Source organism: Neoarius graeffei, chromosome 9 (genome assembly GCF_027579695.1).
Source record: "Neoarius graeffei isolate fNeoGra1 chromosome 9, fNeoGra1.pri, whole genome shotgun sequence".
Taxonomy (NCBI): Eukaryota; Metazoa; Chordata; class Actinopteri; order Siluriformes; family Ariidae; genus Neoarius; species Neoarius graeffei.
Window position 1 is genome coordinate 72149280 of NC_083577.1, and position 18526 is coordinate 72167805.

Here is an 18526-nt window from a genome sequence, read left to right on the forward strand (position 1 = left end):
AGAAGCAGAGAGGTGAGATATTGTATATTTCTATAACTATGGACAGCTAAAGAAAAGAATGAGAGACTGACATGCACACAGAGCCCCTGTGGGCAGTAAAAAAATTTTTTTTAATAAATAATTATAATAAAAAGTTGTGTGTGTGTGTGTGTGTAGGCTACGTATCCCATTCAGACCATGTGTCTTTCAGTAGAAGGCTGATCTGCAGCCTTTAAACTAATGAGAGCAGTTCCTGAGGTTAGAATGTTTGGAATCTTCATGAAGTGAAAGCACCTGGATAATGATGAGGAGTTCGCTGGCAGATGATTGCAACTCACACGTCACCTACCCTGTGATCTCCTGTCGCTTCAAGGGGAACGGATCATGTTTAACCTCCACTAGTACTGAAAGCTTCATGTAAATATCTATCTCACTCTGTGACTGTGGTCTGGTAATAAAAGTTGGGGAAAGGCAGTTGGTGTTGGTGTTGTTTATGGCTGAACAAAAGGGCAGTTTAGAGGAGTGGGGGATGTTTAATAGGACCCTCACCATGTTCATACTGTTTTGAGAATAATATGCATACAACTGCTTGGACAGAACCAATGAAAACTTGACTTCAAGGATCTTCAACACATCCTTTTTGGTATTATGTTGGTTCCTTATCACAAAGATTCTTTAAATTATATTTCTAAAGGTTTTTCAAAATGTACAGTGTCTTGCAAAAGTATTCACCCCCTTTATGTTTGTCCTGTTTTGTTGCATTACAAGCTGGAATTAAAATGGATTTGGGGTGGGGGTTAGCACCATTTGATTTACACAAAAGGCCTACCACTTTAAAGGTGAAAATTGTTGTTTTATTGTGACACAAACAATAATTAAGATGAAAAAACAGAAATCTGGAGTGTGCATAGGAATTTAAACCCCCCCCAAAGTCAATACTTTACAGCCACCTTTTGCTGCAATTACAGCTGCAAGTCTCTTGGGGGATGTCTCTATTAGCTTAGCACATCTAGCCACTGGGATTTTTGCCCATTCCTCAAGGCTAGACTGCTCCAACTCCTTCAAGTTAGATGGGTTGTGTTGGTGTACAGCAAACTTCAAGTTATGCCACAGATTCTCAATTGAATTGAGGTCTGGGCTTTGACGAGGCCATTCCAAGACATTTAAATGTTTCCCTTTAAACCACTCCAGTGTAGCTTTAGCAGTATGTTCAGGGTCATTGTCCTGCTGGAACGTGAACCTTCATCCCAGTCTCAAACCTCTGGCCGACTCAAGCAGGTTTTCCTCCAGAATTGCCCTGTATTTAGTGCCATCCATCTTTCCTTCAGTCCTGACCAGCTTTCCTGTCCCTGCAGATGAAAAATATCCCACAACATGATGCTGCCACTGCCATGCTTCACTGTAGGAATGGTGTTCTCAGGGTGTTGGGTTTGTACCACACATGGCATTTCCCATGATGGCCAAAAAGATCAATTTTAGTCTTGCTTGACCAGAGAATCTTCTTCCATGTGTTTGGGGAATTAGCCACATGCTGTTGGGCAAACATGTTTTCTTAAGCAATGACATTTTTCTGGCCACTCTTCCATAAAGCCCCGCTCTGTGGAGTGTACGGCTTAAAGTTGTCCGATGGACAGATACTCCCATCTCCACTGTGGAGCTTTGCAGCTCCTTCAATGTTATCTTTGGTGTCTTTTTTGCATCTCTGATTAATGCCCTCCTTGCCCGGTCTGTGAGTTTTGGTGGGCGGCCGTCTCTTGTCAGGTTTGTAGTGGTGCCATATTCTTTCTATTTTGCTATAATGGATTTAATGGTGCTCCCTGGGATATTCAAAGTTTAGGATATTTATGACCCAACCCTGATCTATACTTCTCCACAACTTTGTCTCTGACCTGTTTGGAGGCTCCTTGGTTTTCATGTTGCTTGCTTTGTAGTGTTGCAGAGTCAGGGTCCTTCCAGAACAGGTTGATTTATACAGACATCATGTGACAGATCATGTGACACTTTGATTACACAAAGGTGGATCTTAAACAGCTAATTATGTGACTTATGAAGTGAATTGGTTGGACCAGCTCTTATTTAGGGGTTTCATACGAAAAGGGGTGAATACCTATGCACACTCCAGATTTCTGTTTTTTCATCTTAATTATTGTTTGTGTCACAATAAAAAAAAAAAAAAAAAAAAATTGCACCTTTAAAGTGGTAGGCATGTTGTGTAAATCAAATGGTGCTAACCCTCCAAAAATCCATTTTAATTCCAGCTTGTAATGCAACAAAACAGGACAAACACCAAGGGGGATGAATACTTCTGCAAGACTCTGTAGGTTCTGTCTGTTGTTAGATTTTAAATCTTAACTGTACATACAGAGCAAACATTTTTTTTTTATTTTTGCAAAAAAAAAGGTTAAATTTTTTTATCTGTACAATTCTTAAATAACTGTGAGCAATACCAATGACAGGATATGAATATATGTCTTTTGTTGATGTTTTGTATAATTATTGTGTGCTACTTTGAATGACATTCCACTAACAACTTGGAAAAGATTTTATATATTGAAAATAATAATAATAATAATAATAATAATAATAATACATTGGGGCGGCACGGTGGTGTAGTGGTTAGCACTGTCGCGTCACAGCAAGAAGGTCCTGGGTTCGAGCCCCATGGCCGGCGAGGGCCTTTCTGTGCGGAGTTTGCATGTTCTCCCTGTGTCCGCGTGGGTTTCCTCCGGGTGCTCCGGTTTCCCCCACAGTCCAAAGACATGCAGGTTAGGTTAACTGGTGACTCTAAATTGACCGTAGGTGTGAATGTGAGTGTGAATGGTTGTCTGTGTCTATGTGTCAGCCCTGTGATGACCTGGTGACTTGTATGAATGATATGGAAGTAAAAGTCCAACAGAACAAAAAACTGCTATTATCCCCATTCTCACAAATCAAGAAATTATTTTTTTAATTTCAAATGTTTGAAAATTACTTACAGTTTGTAACTATACTTTGTTCCTAAGTTTAGAAGTGAAAATACTCACTGCTGGCCCACTCGGTCCTCTCTCACCCTTCTCACATGCACATTTCTGAGACACAGGGCACTTTAAAAGAGAAAAACAAAACTGTGAAATATTTTGAAAATGTGTATATTATATAAATGAAACTGTACATCAATAGAGAATCATTCAAGAATAGGCAAAGTATTACGTACCCCATCGTCTGCGAGTTGAGCCTGTGAGGAGGCAAAGGAAAATAAGAAAAGTCTCTCAATTACAGTACATAAAACATGCTTTGAGTTATGATACAGTCAAAAAGACAAGAGTAAATAATCCAAACAATTACAGCAGGTGATTAATACCGCCGTACGTCCAGAAGCTCCTACTAGTACGACTGTCTTGTAACAGTATGTACAATGTAAGACATATTTCTACCATTGCAACGTAAATACAATGCTACAAGCCCAATATATGACATGTAATCATCTCACATCACATTGACAAAAGACTGGATAGTGATCCTCCATTAAAATGATTTAATTGATATGGCTCTGTTATGTTTGTACACCAGGCCATGTCATTTAAAGCTCTATTTTATCCTGTTTTGGAAAAGAAATCACAATTGAAAAGAAATAATGGGTCACACGTGAAAAAAGAGAATATACCAAACATCTGTTGAGTAATCCAACCAAGAGGAACGCCAAGGGGATCACAACATTTTTAAGACAAGTGCTGACAGTTTAAGTATGATTTGGGGGAATACCAAAGAAGAAAGAATGAAAGGACAACCATCTACTGCAAACATAAGGATAGCTAACATTTTTGTGCATCTGTTCAAATGCAAACTGCAGACAAATTGTGTCTGAGGGTGTTCCGAATTCCTCATGGCTAAAATGATGCATTTGAGTTTAATGAGTTTAACGTTAGAGTTTATTCACAGTAAACGTATATGTGGAGAGCCTACTGAATATAGTAGCAATAAAGACCTGACGTTTTCATCTTCTGTATTAGAAGAAGAAAACGAGGGTGGCACTGTGTGACGTAGGATTCAGCACGATAGCACAGTGTTGTAGTCAAGTCACTAAGCCTCGAGTCCGAGTCCAGTCTCGAGTCCCCAGTGTTCAAGTCCGAGTCAAGTCCAAGTCATGAAAAAAAATTCGAGTCGAGTCCAACCGCACCATTTGGCGGTGGCTGTTTTAGCGCCATTAACATTAGTTTGTTCCTGAACATGATGTATGAACAGGTGAATGTGCTTCTCTTTGTCAGGGAGTGTGAAGTATTGTGTCAGAGATGGTTGGGAGATGGATGTAAGTGCAGAAGGTGTGTTTATTAATACAAGTGAAGAGGGTAAACAATCCAGAACAGCAGGCAAAATTGTAAAACAATGAAAAAGGCGATAGGTCAAGCGAGGCACAAACAGACTATCGTAGACTCGGCAGAATCAAAGACGAGAAACAGGAAATCAGGGATCAGGAACCCAAACAAGGAAATAAGGCTCAGTAATGTGTCAGCAACGCAACTCAATACTTTGCAAAGTAAGTGTGTTTTCACAATTTTTATATCGGCGCGCTGTTTGCGCCTTAATCCTGTGCAGGTACAAGTCGTTTATGGCACGCACACAAGAGTCCGCTTGGCGCATGCACTGTCCAAAGCGCGCCCAAGAGTCTATCTGATGCACGCGCCAAGGCGCTCAGGTGTGACACTCTTACACAAAATTAGTACAAAATTAATGTAGATATAATTGTCTTATGCCAAATTATTATGGCATGTTACAAAAAATAAAGAAAAAATCTGAGTCCTTGTTTCCAATTTACAAGTCCTAATGCAGTTAATGTACGAGTCTGAGTCAGAGTCCAAGTCCGAGTCATCTCAGTGCTCAAGTCCGAGTTGAGTCACGAGTCCTTAAAATTAGGGCATGAGTCGGACTCGAGTCCAAGTCCTGGACTCGAGTGCTACAAGCCTGGGACAGCATACCGTGTCACACATCAAACGGATGGAAGATCTCATCTCATCTCATTATCTCTAGCCGCTTTATCCTTCTACAGGGTCACAGGCAAGCTGGAGCCTATCCCAGCTGACTACGGGCGAAAGGCGGGGTACACCCTGGACAAGTCGCCAGGTCATCACAGGGCTGACACATAGACACAGACAACCATTCACACTCACATTCACACCTACGGTCAATTTAGAGTCACCAGTTAACCTAACCTGCGTGTCTTTGGACTGTGGGGGAAACCAGAGCACCCGGAGGAAACCCACGCGGACACGGGGAGAACATGCAAACTCCGCACAGAAAGGCCCTCGCCGGCCACGGGGCTCGAACCCGGACCTTCTTGCTGTGAGGCGACAGCGCTAACCACTACACCACCGTGCTGCCCGGATGGAAGATAAGTAGGTAAATATATATATTTTTAAATAAACAATCAACTAGCTACTACTCTATTTTGATTCCTTTTCTAATACTGCATTGCCATAATTTTTGTCGAGAAATGCAAACAAATTGACCGAGAAGTCATGCTAGACCATAATATTATACTATAGTCTAGTTATCACAACAGAAGGACTCTCAGAGGAAGAAGAACTGACTCACATGCGTGCCCAGAATGACACACACCTGCACGGGATTAAGGTGCAATCAGCGCCCCTAAAAAAGGATTCAGAATGCAGACTTCTTTTGCGAAGTATTGCGTTGTTGTGACACATTACCAAGCCTTGTTTCCTGACTTATTTTCTGGTTTCTCATTCCTGTTCCTTGTTTTTGACACTGCTTCTGTCTACGATATTCTGTTTGTGCTTCGCTTGACCTTTTGCCTGTTTTACCGTTCACGATACGCCTGCGGATTTGGATTATTTGCTTGTTTGCACTTTTCTTTATCATAAAGATCTTCTGCACTTACATCCGTCTCCAACCATCCCTGACAGAATACTTCACCCTGCTGACATTAGTATAGTATGCACTTGTACACCTCCGATGTGCTCACGGAAAATTACATCACACACGATGGAGTTATGGCGGCCTCCCTGACAAAAAATAGTCCTGTCTATTTTCATCCCTTTAGTGGTTATATCATTAAAAACAAATTCAGAATGCAGCTTTTTTTTTTATAAAGGACAGCTATGAAGACCGACTTTTAGCTCAATTTGTTTATTTGTGAGATATTTTCTTTAACAATACACTAGCTGTAATGTGCTCCATCAAACACTAGCATACACATTACTCCAAGGCATTCTGTTATTCTCCTTTGACCATCCTGACTGAAAAGAAAGAAAGCTTTGAAAAATGCCATTATACTCACAATCTCACTAAGGATCTTCTCATTGATGTGTTGGTCCTGAAGGTTATGGAGGAAGCGGGAGGGCGGTGTGCTGGCTAGCAGCTGCAGACGGGCGATGTTAGCAGGGTCATTGGCAGTGTGTGTGATGCCAATGGTGAAGAACGTCACTCCATGGTTCTTGGCATCAGCTACAGCTGAGAAGATGTCAGGGTTCCTTGGGTGGGAGACTCCATCTGTAAGAAGCAGCGCGATTTTGATGCTGTCTGCATTGGACTCCTCGGAAAAGATCTTCGTCATGTTAGTAATAGCGTAGGTAGTATAGGTGCCATGGCCAATATAGCCAATGGGAGTGATGCTGTTTTTGAAGTTCTCGGTGCCCCTCCATTGTTTGAACGTTTGCTCAATGACAACATGACTGCTGTACTGGAGTAATGACACTCTCCAGCTCAGTTTGCGCCCAGTGGTCAAACGGATGCTCTGCAGACCCTCCACAATGTCCATGGTAAACTTCTTCTCCTGCTGGTGGTGGCCCTTGGCACTCTCTGAGCTGTCCACAAGGAAGGCCAATTCAAGACCACAATCTTCATCCAAAATGGCTGCTGTAAAACAGAAGAAATAAAACTATTGTACTTTTGTGTATATGTGTAACAATAGATACAGTAAATCATTCCCTCTTGTTCCTTTATCTGTTACCTAAATAAAACTGCACAGATCATTGGTAATCCCAGGTTTTGGATTATTCTAGCAGTGCCAGGATTTAACTCTTACCTTGGCACTTACCAGGACTTAACACTTGTCAGGTTAACACTTGTCCGTTAAGCAGAGACACCCATTATGGATGGGGAAACACATGGCCATAACTAGCATAACTCTGAGGACACAAACGTCCAGGCCTCAGTAGTTTCAGAAGGTTTTTTTTTAAACCTCTTACATAACATCTCTAGTTGTCAAATTATACAAGGAAACAGTGATTTCTTCACAATATAGTGGCAGAATGGGAAACATTACACTCTAAGACCCAATCAGCAGTGTTGATCTGGTCATCTTTGTTGGTTTTGATTTCAGAGTGGATGAGGAGGACACGTCTGGTTTGCCCATACACTTAATCACCCCTTATGTTTAGCTCCAACAGGACTCTACAAGCATGGTCAAGCCAGCCTCAGTAGAAACTGGAGCACACGTACCCTCACCAGCCATTTTAATAGGAACATGTTCTTGATTCTAAGATTCTTGTTCTTGGCTGGCGGGAGTGGAACCTGTACTCGAGTTGAGGGGGGATCCCCCCCGGAATAAAAAATGGTCAAAATCATCCCACCTCTAAAACGGGCATCCCCCCTCCCTTCCCTTGAGCAATTTTATCAATAAATGTGGACATTACTTCTATTTAACATTGGAATTAGAAATGCCATTCCACGTAGCTTTGCTGAAACTGAGCATACAATAAGCTACCACGAGAGAGGGTACACGCAAGCGAAGCGTTTGAGGAGGTGACATTCAGTTGGGGTTCCATTATTTTTTATTTCATTCGGCGTCACTGACAGCAGCGGATTGCAGCATCATGGCCAAGCGGAGTGGACAGCAAGACCTAAGCAAGTTCGGATTTAAGATCGCAAGAAAAAACATTTCAGGAGATAAGTCAAGAGTTACGAATATCAGTCACACTTTCTGTGAGCCCACTATCATGCTGTAAAGTTACCGATATGTAGCCTGATTTGTGGGTGGCGGATAACAACACAGCTATCATAATGAATGTTAGTTTGGAGTCTAACCAGCTATCAATAGCTTACTCAGGTTCATGTTAGCTTTGATTTCTTGTATAAGGCCATTAATTTAATCAGCCTGGACGTTCGTTTGTTATTCTTCAGGCAACAAAAAGTGTTATTCAAGACAGGAAGGCTAAAATAAACGACACTAGCAGTTTTGAAGGCTTCATTGCCTCATTAGAGAGCCGGTCACAACATGTAAGGCTGATTTACCGTACAATTTACTGTTGCTTGTTTTAGCTTATTGGTTACCTACCTACCTCTGTATTTAACTCAATGTTCCCAATGTTCAGCTTTGAATAAAAATTCTATTGACTTGATATGAAAAGATTCAGTTGTTCATTTACATTGCCTGCTGAGGTTTTAATAAATTATTTACCAAACGATTTAAAAGGAGCCTACCATGACTATGAAGTTACACTTCAAATTTGTCATCTGCATTTCACCCTAATATGGAGAATGTGGTAGGTATGTCAGCCAGGAGACTGACTAAATATGACACGACATCCACACTGTGCATGTTTTACAGTAAAATACCAGTGTATTATGTTTTTTACAACAATAAAAAGGGTACACAGTGTGTACTACACACTTTATCAGCACAAAATACTGTATGGCTGGTAAATGAACAAGGTCCACAGACCTACGTTGTGTGCAAACCCTCCTAAAAGCAAACCGGTTTCCCACCGACGGACCGACCGATGGGTCAACACGCAACTAAAAATTTCACCATCCCCCCTGGTTTGATTTTACAACTCGACCACTGAGTGGAACCCAATGTGGTCTTCTTCTGTTGCATGCTGAGATGCTTTTCTGCTCATCACGGTTGTAAAAAGTTGCTATGAGTTACTATATCCTTCCTGGCAGCTCGAACCATCTCATCTCATTACCTCTAGCCACTTTATCCTGTTCTACAGGGTCGCAGGCAAGCTGGAGCCTATCCCAGCTGACTACGGGCGAAAGGCGGGGTACACCCTGGACAAGTCGCCAGGTCATCACAGGGCTGACACAGACAACCATTCACACTCACATTCACACCTACGGTCAATTTAGAGTCACCAGTTAACCTAACCTGCATGTCTTTGGACTGTGGGGGAAACCGGAGCACCCGGAAGAAACCCACGCGGACACGGGGAGAACATGCAAACTCCGCACAGAAAGGCCCTCGCCGGCCACGGGGCTCGAACCCGGACCTTCTTGCTGTGAGGTGACAGCGCTAACCACTACACCACCGTGCCGCCCAGCTCAAACCAATCTGTCCATATTCCTCTGACCTCTCATCAACAAAGCATTTGTTTCCACTCACAGAACTGTCACTCACTCAGTGTTTTTGTTTTTTGCACCATTCTGTGTAAATTCAAGAGACTGTTGTGTGTGAAAACCCCAGGAGATCAGCAGTTTCTGAAATATTAAAACCAGTCCGTCTGGCTTAAACCAACACCCATGCCACAGTGAAAGTCACACTTTGAGATCACAATTTTTCCCATTCTGATGTTGGAAGTGAACATTAACTGAAGCTCTTGATTTGTATCCGCATTATTTTATGCCTTTGTGCTGCTGTCAAAGGATTGGCTGATGAGATAACTGCATAAAACAGCAGGCATATGGGTGTTCCTAAAAAAGTGGCCGGTGAGCGTATATGCAGGGGTTTAGGACAACCGCTAGGTGTTTGGGGAAAGAAGCTGCTGCTCATTTGTTTTAGTTAACACAGAGAGACTTGTTTGTAATAAATTTTCCCGAGAAAAAAAAAAAAGTTTTGTATAAATCACACAATTTTTCAAGAGCAATTCATTTTTAAGTAATTATAATTCACAAAAAAATTACTCAGTTTTAAAATTTACAATAATTAGATAAACTAGGTGGCGGCACGGTGGTGTAGTGGTTAGCGCTGTCGCCTCACAGCAAGAAGGTCCGGGTTCGAGCCCCGTGGCCGGCGAGGGCCTTTCTGTGTGGAGTTTGCATGTTCTCCCCGTGTCCGTGTGGGTTTCCTCCGGGTGCTCCGGTTTCCCCCACAGTCCAAAGACATGCAGGTTAGGTTAACTGGTGACTCTAAATTGACCGTAGGTGTGAATGTGAGTGTGAATGGTTGTCTGTGTCTATGTGTCAGCCCTGTGATGACCTGGCGACTTGTCCAGGGTGTACCCCGCCTTTCGCCCGTAGTCAGCTGGGATAGGCTCCAGCTTGCCTGCGACCCTGTAGAACAGGATAAAGCGGCTACAGATAATGAGATGAGATGAGATGAGATGAGATAAACTAGGTTGTGGACCTCAATACATTTTTTGATTCTAGTTAAGGCTCTGGGAAAACAGTATGTCATTGAGAATGCTGCAGGGCTAGCTTCACAATGGGATATAATATGTGGCATTACTGGATAGATATTTTATAAATAAAATTGAATGTGCAGATTTCTCAATTTGGATGTTTTGCAAATTTATTTTGAACGACAAAAATATATTTCATCTCATTATCTCTAGCTGCTTTATCCTGTTCTACACGGTCGCAGGCAAGCTGGAGCCTATCCCAGCTGACTACGGGTGAAAGGCGGGGTACACCCTGGACAAGTCGCCAGGTCATCACAGGGCTGACACATAGACACAGACAACCATTCACACTCACATTCACACCTACGGTCAATTTAGAGTCACCCGTTAACCTAACCTGCATGTCTTTGGACTGTGGGGGAAACCGGAGCACCCGGAGGAAACCCATGCGGACACGGGGAGAACATGCAAACTCCACACAGAAAGGCCCTCGCCGGCCACGGGGCTCGAACGCGGACCTTCTTGCTGTGAGGCGACAGCACTAACCACTACACCACCGTGCCGCCCCACAAAAATATATAATATAGTCAAATGTATATGGAAGAATGTTTTACTGTCAGCCTTCAACAATATGTTGTCAGCCTTCAACAGTATGTTTACCTCCGCCAAGGAGGTTATGTTTTCGGTAGCACTTGTTTGTTTGTTTGTTTGTTGGTTTGTCTGTTAGCAACATTACAGAAAAAGTTATGAACGGGTTGCTCTGAAATTTTTTCCAGAGGTGTGACTGGGCACAAGTAACAATCCAGTAAATTTTGGCGGTGATCCGGATCACCTTCTGGATCCCGGATTTTTTTAAAGGATTCTTGGCGGAGGTCTGCGCTCTCCGAGTGCTTTTCTAGTTTAAAATATAATTAGTACTTCCTCTTAATTCATATCAGTTGGCGCTCAGAAATGTATACCCACACTGAAAAGACAACCATATGTAACAAAGCATAAAGCACGTTTATGTTATCACATGCCTTACCACCATCATTTTTCAGGACGCTTGTAGTTTGACCATTCACCCTGATTCTCCTCTCTCCTGTCCTTTCCTCGTAATAACTCTGTGTGCAGACCCCCAGCAGTCCTGTCAGCACAAGGAGCCAGCTCAGCCACTGACCCATGGCTCACACACCTGCAACAGCATCAAGAGCTCAGTCCATACAGGAATCAGTTTCAGAATCATACCAATCCATTAAGGGAATATGTACTTTGTGTATAGCATAGAATCATCTCAAAACTTACCAACTAACCAAGCCCCTTTATTCTTGTTTACATATTTTGAGCATATTATATCCAGTAAACTAAATATATGGCTTATATGGGGTGGCACAGTGGTGTAGTGGTTAGCACTGTCGCCTCAAAGCAATAAGGTTCTGGGTTCGAGCCCAGTGACTGACGGGGGCCTTTCTATGTGGAGTTTGCATGTTCTCCCCGTGTCTGTGTGGGTTTCCTATTGGTGCTCTGGTTTTCCACACAGTACAAAGACATGCAGTTAGGTTAACATGGGGCAGCCATGGCCTGAGGTTGGGCTGAAGTGCCCTTGAGCAAGGGCACCTAACCTACAACTGCTCCCTGGACGCTGTAGCATAGCTGTCCACTGCTCTGGGTATGTGTGTGTGCGCTCATTGCTCACTTGTGTGTGCTCACTGCTTCAGATGGTTAAATGCAGAGGTTAAATCTGACTACGTGCTTGAGTGTACATGTGACAAATAAAGGCTTCTTGGCTTAAGTGGTCAAGATATCTTTTAATAGGCATGCAAAAAAACATGGTCAGTTACGAAGTTGTTTTTTTAAGCACGAATGAAAATCTTCTTAGCCTGTAAAAGTGAAATGTATTGTCACACAAAGCCCTCTATTATTCTTTCTCAATACCCAATCCCTTAAGCATATAATAATTTGCAAACATAATGTTGGTTTTCACTTCTCTGTTGATAATATCCAATTATATTTATTAGCTAGGTTTAGAAACATGCCTATACAAGATCAAAGACTGTGGCAAAACATAAAAGCTTATAGGAATAGAAAAATCCATTCTCCTAAAGAGTGTTGGGGACCAAATCTGCCTGCAATCAGGTTGATGTTTTCACTATATTGCCTAATTGCCATTCTGCAAAACCAAAAATTTACAGAAGGGTGCAGAATTGGTATAACGCCAGAGACTGGTTTATCTTTGTTTTGATGTATGAGTTAAGTACATCCATCCATCCATCCATCCATCCATAACCACTTATCCTGTGCAGGGTTGCAGGCAAGCTGGAGCCTATCCCAGCTGACTATGGGTGAGAGGCGGGGTACACCCTGGACAACTCACCAGGTTATCACAGGGCTGACACACAGAGACACACAACCATTCACACCTATGGTCAATTTAGAGCCACCAATTAGCCTAACCTGCATGTCTTTGGACTGTGGGGGAAACCGGAGCACCTGGAGGAAACCCATGCAGACACAGGGAGAACATGCAAACTCCACACAGAAAGGCCATCGCCAGCCACGGGGCTCGAACCCAGAACCTTCTTGCTGTGAGGCGACAGTGTTAACCACTACACCACCATGCTGCCCCTGAGTTAAGTCTAAAACAGCATATCATTAGATAATTTCTATCATAGGCAAGCGAAGACAACCTAACCCTACATGTTACTGGGACTAATCAAGTCACTTCCCAACATCCATCCTAGAATGATCTCACACTCCTTTGACCATCACTGCATACAATACTTTTACGGTACTTTTAAATGATAAATATCCGGGTGGCACGGTGGTGTAGTGGTTAGCGCTGTTGCCTCACAGCAAGAAGGTCCGGGTTCGAGCCCCGTGGCCGGTGAGGGCCTTTCTGTGTGGAGTTTGCATGTTCTCCCCGTGTCTGTGTGGGTTTCCTCCGGGTGCTCCGGTTTCCCCCACAGTCCAAAGACATGCAGGTTAGGTTAACTGGTGACTCTAAATTGACTGTAGGTGTGAATGGTTGTCTGTGTCTATGTGTCAGCCCTGTGATGACCTGGCAACTTGTCCAGGGTGTACCCCGCCTTTCGCCCGTAGTCAGCTGGGATAGGGTCCAGCTTGCCTGCGACCCTGTAGAACAGGATAAAGTGGCTAGAGATAATGAGATGAGATGATAAATATCTTGTGGACTGTTTTACATCCATCACTTTCTCCCCAAATTTGCTGCTACTGGACAATTTCTCCTGATCCTACTGCTACTGGGACAGTGCATCATTGCCACTGAGATCATTCTAACCATTAATTAATGAATGCAACCAATAATAAACTCATTCAATATCGTTCTGTTGCCTTGTGTAATTTCCCTGCATTCTTTATCTATTTATTGCTTTCTTGCACTCAGTTTACACTGTTGTATATTTGCACTTTATGCTGTCTTATGCACCATGCTGCTGTATTACTGGGTGTTGCCCCATGGCCTTCAAGAAATGGCATTTCATTTCAGTGTATTCAATTCAAGATATAAGCAGCATCCATCCATCCATTATCCATAACTGCTTATCCTGTGCAGGGTCGCGGGCAAGCTGGAGCCTATCCCAGCTGACTATGTGTGAGAGGCGGGGTACACCCTGGACAACTCGCCAGGTCATCGCACGGCTGACACACAGAGACACACAACCATTCACACTCACATTCACACCTACGGTCAATTTAGAGCCACCAATTAACCTAACCTGCATGTCTTTGGACTGTGGGGGAAACTGGAGCACCTGGAGGAAACCCATGCAGACACGGACAGAACATGCAAACTCCACACAGAAAGGCCCCCATCAGCCACTGGGCTCGAACCCAGAACCTTCTTGCTGTGAGGTGACAGTGCTAACCACTACACCACCGTGCTGCCGATATAAACATCAATGACAATCAAATCCACTTGATTCAACACTAATATAGGCTTTTTTTAATTTGGTAGCTTGCATCCTTACCTCATCCTTAGAAAGCATTTTATGCCAGTCTTATTCAATGGCTGCTGATTAAGTTCATGACTGACATTAAAGTCCTGTTTATGATGATGCTTATGATGATGAGCAGCATGGTGCTGTAGTGGTTAGCCCTGTTGCCTCATAGCAAGCAGGTTCTGGGTTCAAATCTGGTGGTTGACGAGGGCCTTTCTCTGTGGAGTTTGCATGTTTCCATGTTCTTCTCATGCCTGCGTGGGTTTCCTCTGGGTGCTCTGGCTTCCCCCACAGTCCAAAGACATGTGGATCAGGTCAACTGGCTACTCAAAATTGCCCAAAGGTGTGAATGTACGTGTGAACAATTGTTCGTCTCTCTATTAACCCTGTTACAGATTAGTGACCTGCCCAGGGTGTACCCTGCAAACCTGAATTCAGCTGGGACTGACTCCAGCTTTTGACAGATAAGCAATATAGATAATGGATATTTTGATGATCTCTACAAGCAATACAGCCTATCTTGAGCACTGCACGCAATTGATACAGGCCTACTGTTAATCCTGAGGATCACTTGCAGCTCAGGTGAGTGAAGTACACAGGATCTCTTGAAAAAAAACAACAACTATCTTGTTTAACCTGGGATATTCATAGTTAAATAAATGTAATTTTGTAATGATGTAATAATTCTCACAGATTTATAGTATTTATAGTATTTATAGTTAAAGTTTAATATTTTACACTCTCAGAAAATAAAGTATATTATTGTACCTTTAGAGGTACAATGGTTTGTCACTGGGGCAGTACCCTCTAAGGCAGTGTTTCTCAACCACTGGGCCACGGCCGAAGTGCCGTCTAGTGGGACGCAAATTTTTTTCAAGTTTGAAGCCAAATACTAAATAGTTCAGGATGTCGTAGCATCTCAAATCCGGTAGCTGGTTTGCCATACCCTTTTCAAGTGGAATAAATACATTTGTGGGTAAATTAAGAAGAACAAGCCTTTATTTTGTCACTTTCCTCCTCTATAGACGTGTGCACACAGAGAGAGAGAGAGAGAGAAAGTGTGCAGTGGGCTGAATAAATAAATACATTTGTGGGTAAATTATATGGTTCTGTGATGCCTGCTGGAAGAGAAGAGTAGAAAGGATTGAGAATCAAGCAGCTGTGGTGTGCTTACACCCGATACTAAAACTTGTAGCGTCCTAGCAAACATCACAAAAATGCAAACAAAAAGCCCAGAAATTCCTATTTACCCAGGCAAAAACTATACAGGATTTATCTTGTAGTGTCCTGATCCCCAAATCTTCAACCCAGCCACATATAAAAAGTTGTACTCCTCCATGCTCTTCTAGGTTTTCATTTGTGTATCCGTGTAGAACGATGTCTGCAGCACCAGGTAGTTTGAGATGTCAGGGAACTCAACGGATGGATAATTTTCCAACTCATAATGAATGAATGAATGAATAACTTTATTTAAATATCATAAGTTGATCAGCAGAGCTGGTGGGGTTGTGCATGTACAGCTACAAATAATTACAAATACAAAAGACTAAAATATACACAATCTTTAAAAAAACTTAAATCTTTTGATTATCTGTTAATTATCTTCACATTAAGTTAATTAATAGTATGCATAACTATTGACTTTGTATTTAGTTATGGCTACAATAGGATCAAAATTTATTCTACTAATGTCAAATTGAGCTAGTAATTTTTTCTTTCACAGGAAAAATCTCATCTCATTATCTCTAGCCGCTTTATCCTTCTACAGGGTCGCAGGCAAGCTGGAGCCTATCCCAGCTGACTACAGGCGAAAGGTGGGGTACACCCTGGACAAGTCGCCAGGTCATCACAGGGCTGACACATAGACACAGACAACCATTCACACTCACATTCACACCTACTGTCAATTTAGAGTCACCAGTTAACCTAACCTGCATGTCTCTGGACTGTGGGGGAAACCGGAGCACCCGGAGGAAACCCACGCGGACACGGGGAGAACATGCAAAACTCCGCACAGAAAGGCCCTCGCCGGCCACGGGGCTCGAACCCAGGACCTTCTTGCTGTGAGGCAACAGCGCTAACCACTACACCACCGTGCCACCCTGGATTTATTATTGTTATTATTATTATTATGTTGTGGAAACAGTATAAAGTACAGGAACAGTATTCAAGTACAGAAGAAAGGGAGAAAATGCTGCACAAACATCTATCATGAAAGTGGTTTCCATGGTATCACTTTGGCATGCAAGGCAAGACACATAGCACTGCAGTAAAGAGTGTAAAGTACAACAATCACTACAATAAAAGAGAAAAAAGTTTGAAAATTAAACGTCCAAAACAACATGGGCTCTGAACTTACAATACACTTAATAATTATGAAGAGATAAGAAATTATTATTATTATTATTATTATTATTATTATTATTATTGTAAATGTAGTTACCCACTCTCTCTTGATTGCAAAAGTCCTTGATGAGGACTATTTGTCCAGGTGTGTTCTGTATCCCTGTGTGAAAGCCAGGTGTGTGTAGACCATCTATAGCATTAGCTCCAGTCAGGTTCGTGAGTATGCTGCACTGGTGGGCATCCTGAAGCTGGGCTGGTGAATAAGATCCTCCTGCATTCCGACCTTCTTTTAAAAAGAGGAGGGATCTCCACATTGGCTCATCAAGAACTCCCACTCAGCTCCTGGCTACGGAGGAGGGGAGAAGAGGAGAGATCGAAAACCTGACTTTGTCTATAGCTTTGCACAGTACGCAATGTTTCTTCAAATACATCAGAAACATAGGTAATATACTTTTCATATGAATCGAGTCAACCCCATGATAGACTGGTGACCTGTTCAGGGTATATCCCACTGCTTGGCCAATGTCAGTTGGGATGGGCTCCAACTTACCCACAACCCGCAATGGATAAACGGTATAGAAAATGAATGAATTCATTAATGAAGTCACATGAATTTGCAAGTGTTAAACCAGGTGGAGCTTTATAGAGGCAAATACTTCAATCAGTTTTCTCATTCTGTTTCCAACTGATTGTTTTGACACAAATGGAAAGTTTTATTAGAGTGATAATTTGACTGTACATGTTCTGATTTGGTGTGAAGGCCAGGAGTATCCATCCATCCATCATCTGTAGCCACTTATCTTGTACAGGGTCGCAGGCAAACTGGAGCCTATCCCAGCTGACTATGGGCGAGAGGCGGGGTACACCCTGGACAAGTCACCAGGTTATCGCAGGGCTGACACAGAGACAAACAAACATTCACACTCATGGTCAATTTAGAGCCACCAATTAGCCTAACCTGCATGTCTTTGGACTGTGGGGGAAATTGGAGCACCCGGAGGAAACCCACCCGGACACGGGGAGAGCATGCAAACTCCACACAGAAAGGCCCTCGTTGGCCACTGGGCTCGAACCCAGGACCTTCTTGCTGTGAGGCAACAGTGCTAACCACCATGCCACCCAGGCCAGGAGTAGTTAATCTTATTACTTGCAGGTGTTCATGCTTGTTTCATGGCCTGATTACTTTAGATAGTTTTAGTTGACTGAGCTTCAAGTCTCCTCACCCAACATCAGTGTCTGACCTCACTAATGCCACAAAGTTTAATTCAGGCTTATTATTGAAGTGCATATGAAAATGAATTTAAAATGTAAGTACCCTGGATGGATAGGGAGAGGAAAAATAGTATGCAGTTACATGAATAGCATTTTATAGATACAGTGGTGCTTGAAAGTTTGTGAACCCTTTAGAATTTTCTATATTTCTGCATAAATATGACCTAAAACATCATCGGATTTTCACACAAGTCCTAAAAGTAGATAAAGAGAACCCAGTTAAACAAATGAGACAAAAATATTATACTTGGTCATTTATTTATTGAGGAAAATGATCCAATATTACATATCTGTGAGTGGCAAAAGTATGTGAACCTCTAGGATTAGCAGTTAATTTGAAGGTGAACTTAGAGTCAGGTGTTTTCAATCAATGGGATGACAATCAGGTGTGAGTGGGCACCCTGTTTTATTTAAAGAACAGGGATCTATCAAAGTCTGATCTTCACAACACATGTTTGTGGAAGTGGATCATGGCACGAACAAAGGAGATTTCTGAGGACCTCAGAAAAAGTGTTGCTGATGCTCATCAGGCTGGAAAACATTACAAAACCATCTCTAAAGAGTTTGGACTCCACCAATCCACAGTCAGACAGATTGTGTACAAATGGAGGAAACTCAAGACCATTGTTACCCTCCCCAGGAGTGGTCGACCAACAAAGATCACTCCAAGAGCAAGGTGTGTAATAGTCGGCGAGGTCACAAAGGACCCCAGGGTAA

The 18526-nt window shown here is 42.6% G+C and overlaps 1 protein-coding gene across 3 annotated transcripts in view; it reads right to left on the reverse strand.

Moving 5' to 3' along the window:
• Positions 1-16866, reverse strand: part of col28a2a (collagen, type XXVIII, alpha 2a) — a 54562-nt gene extending 37696 nt beyond the window's left edge. The window contains exons 1-5 of one of the 3 annotated variants that reach the window (XM_060930213.1): positions 16639-16726; positions 11281-11430; positions 6254-6831; positions 3173-3193; positions 3003-3062 (exon numbers count right to left, since the gene is read on the reverse strand). In XM_060930213.1, the coding sequence (XP_060786196.1) occupies positions 3003-3062; positions 3173-3193; positions 6254-6831; positions 11281-11419 (798 nt within the window). In that variant the 5' untranslated portion in view covers positions 11420-11430; positions 16639-16726. Of the gene's footprint in view, positions 1-3002; positions 3063-3172; positions 3194-6253; positions 6832-11280; positions 11431-16634 lie in introns of all 3 variants that reach the window. The other 2 variants (XM_060930214.1, XM_060930212.1) reach the window with 2 other exon arrangements.
• Between the last annotated feature and the right edge of the window lie 1660 nt (positions 16867-18526).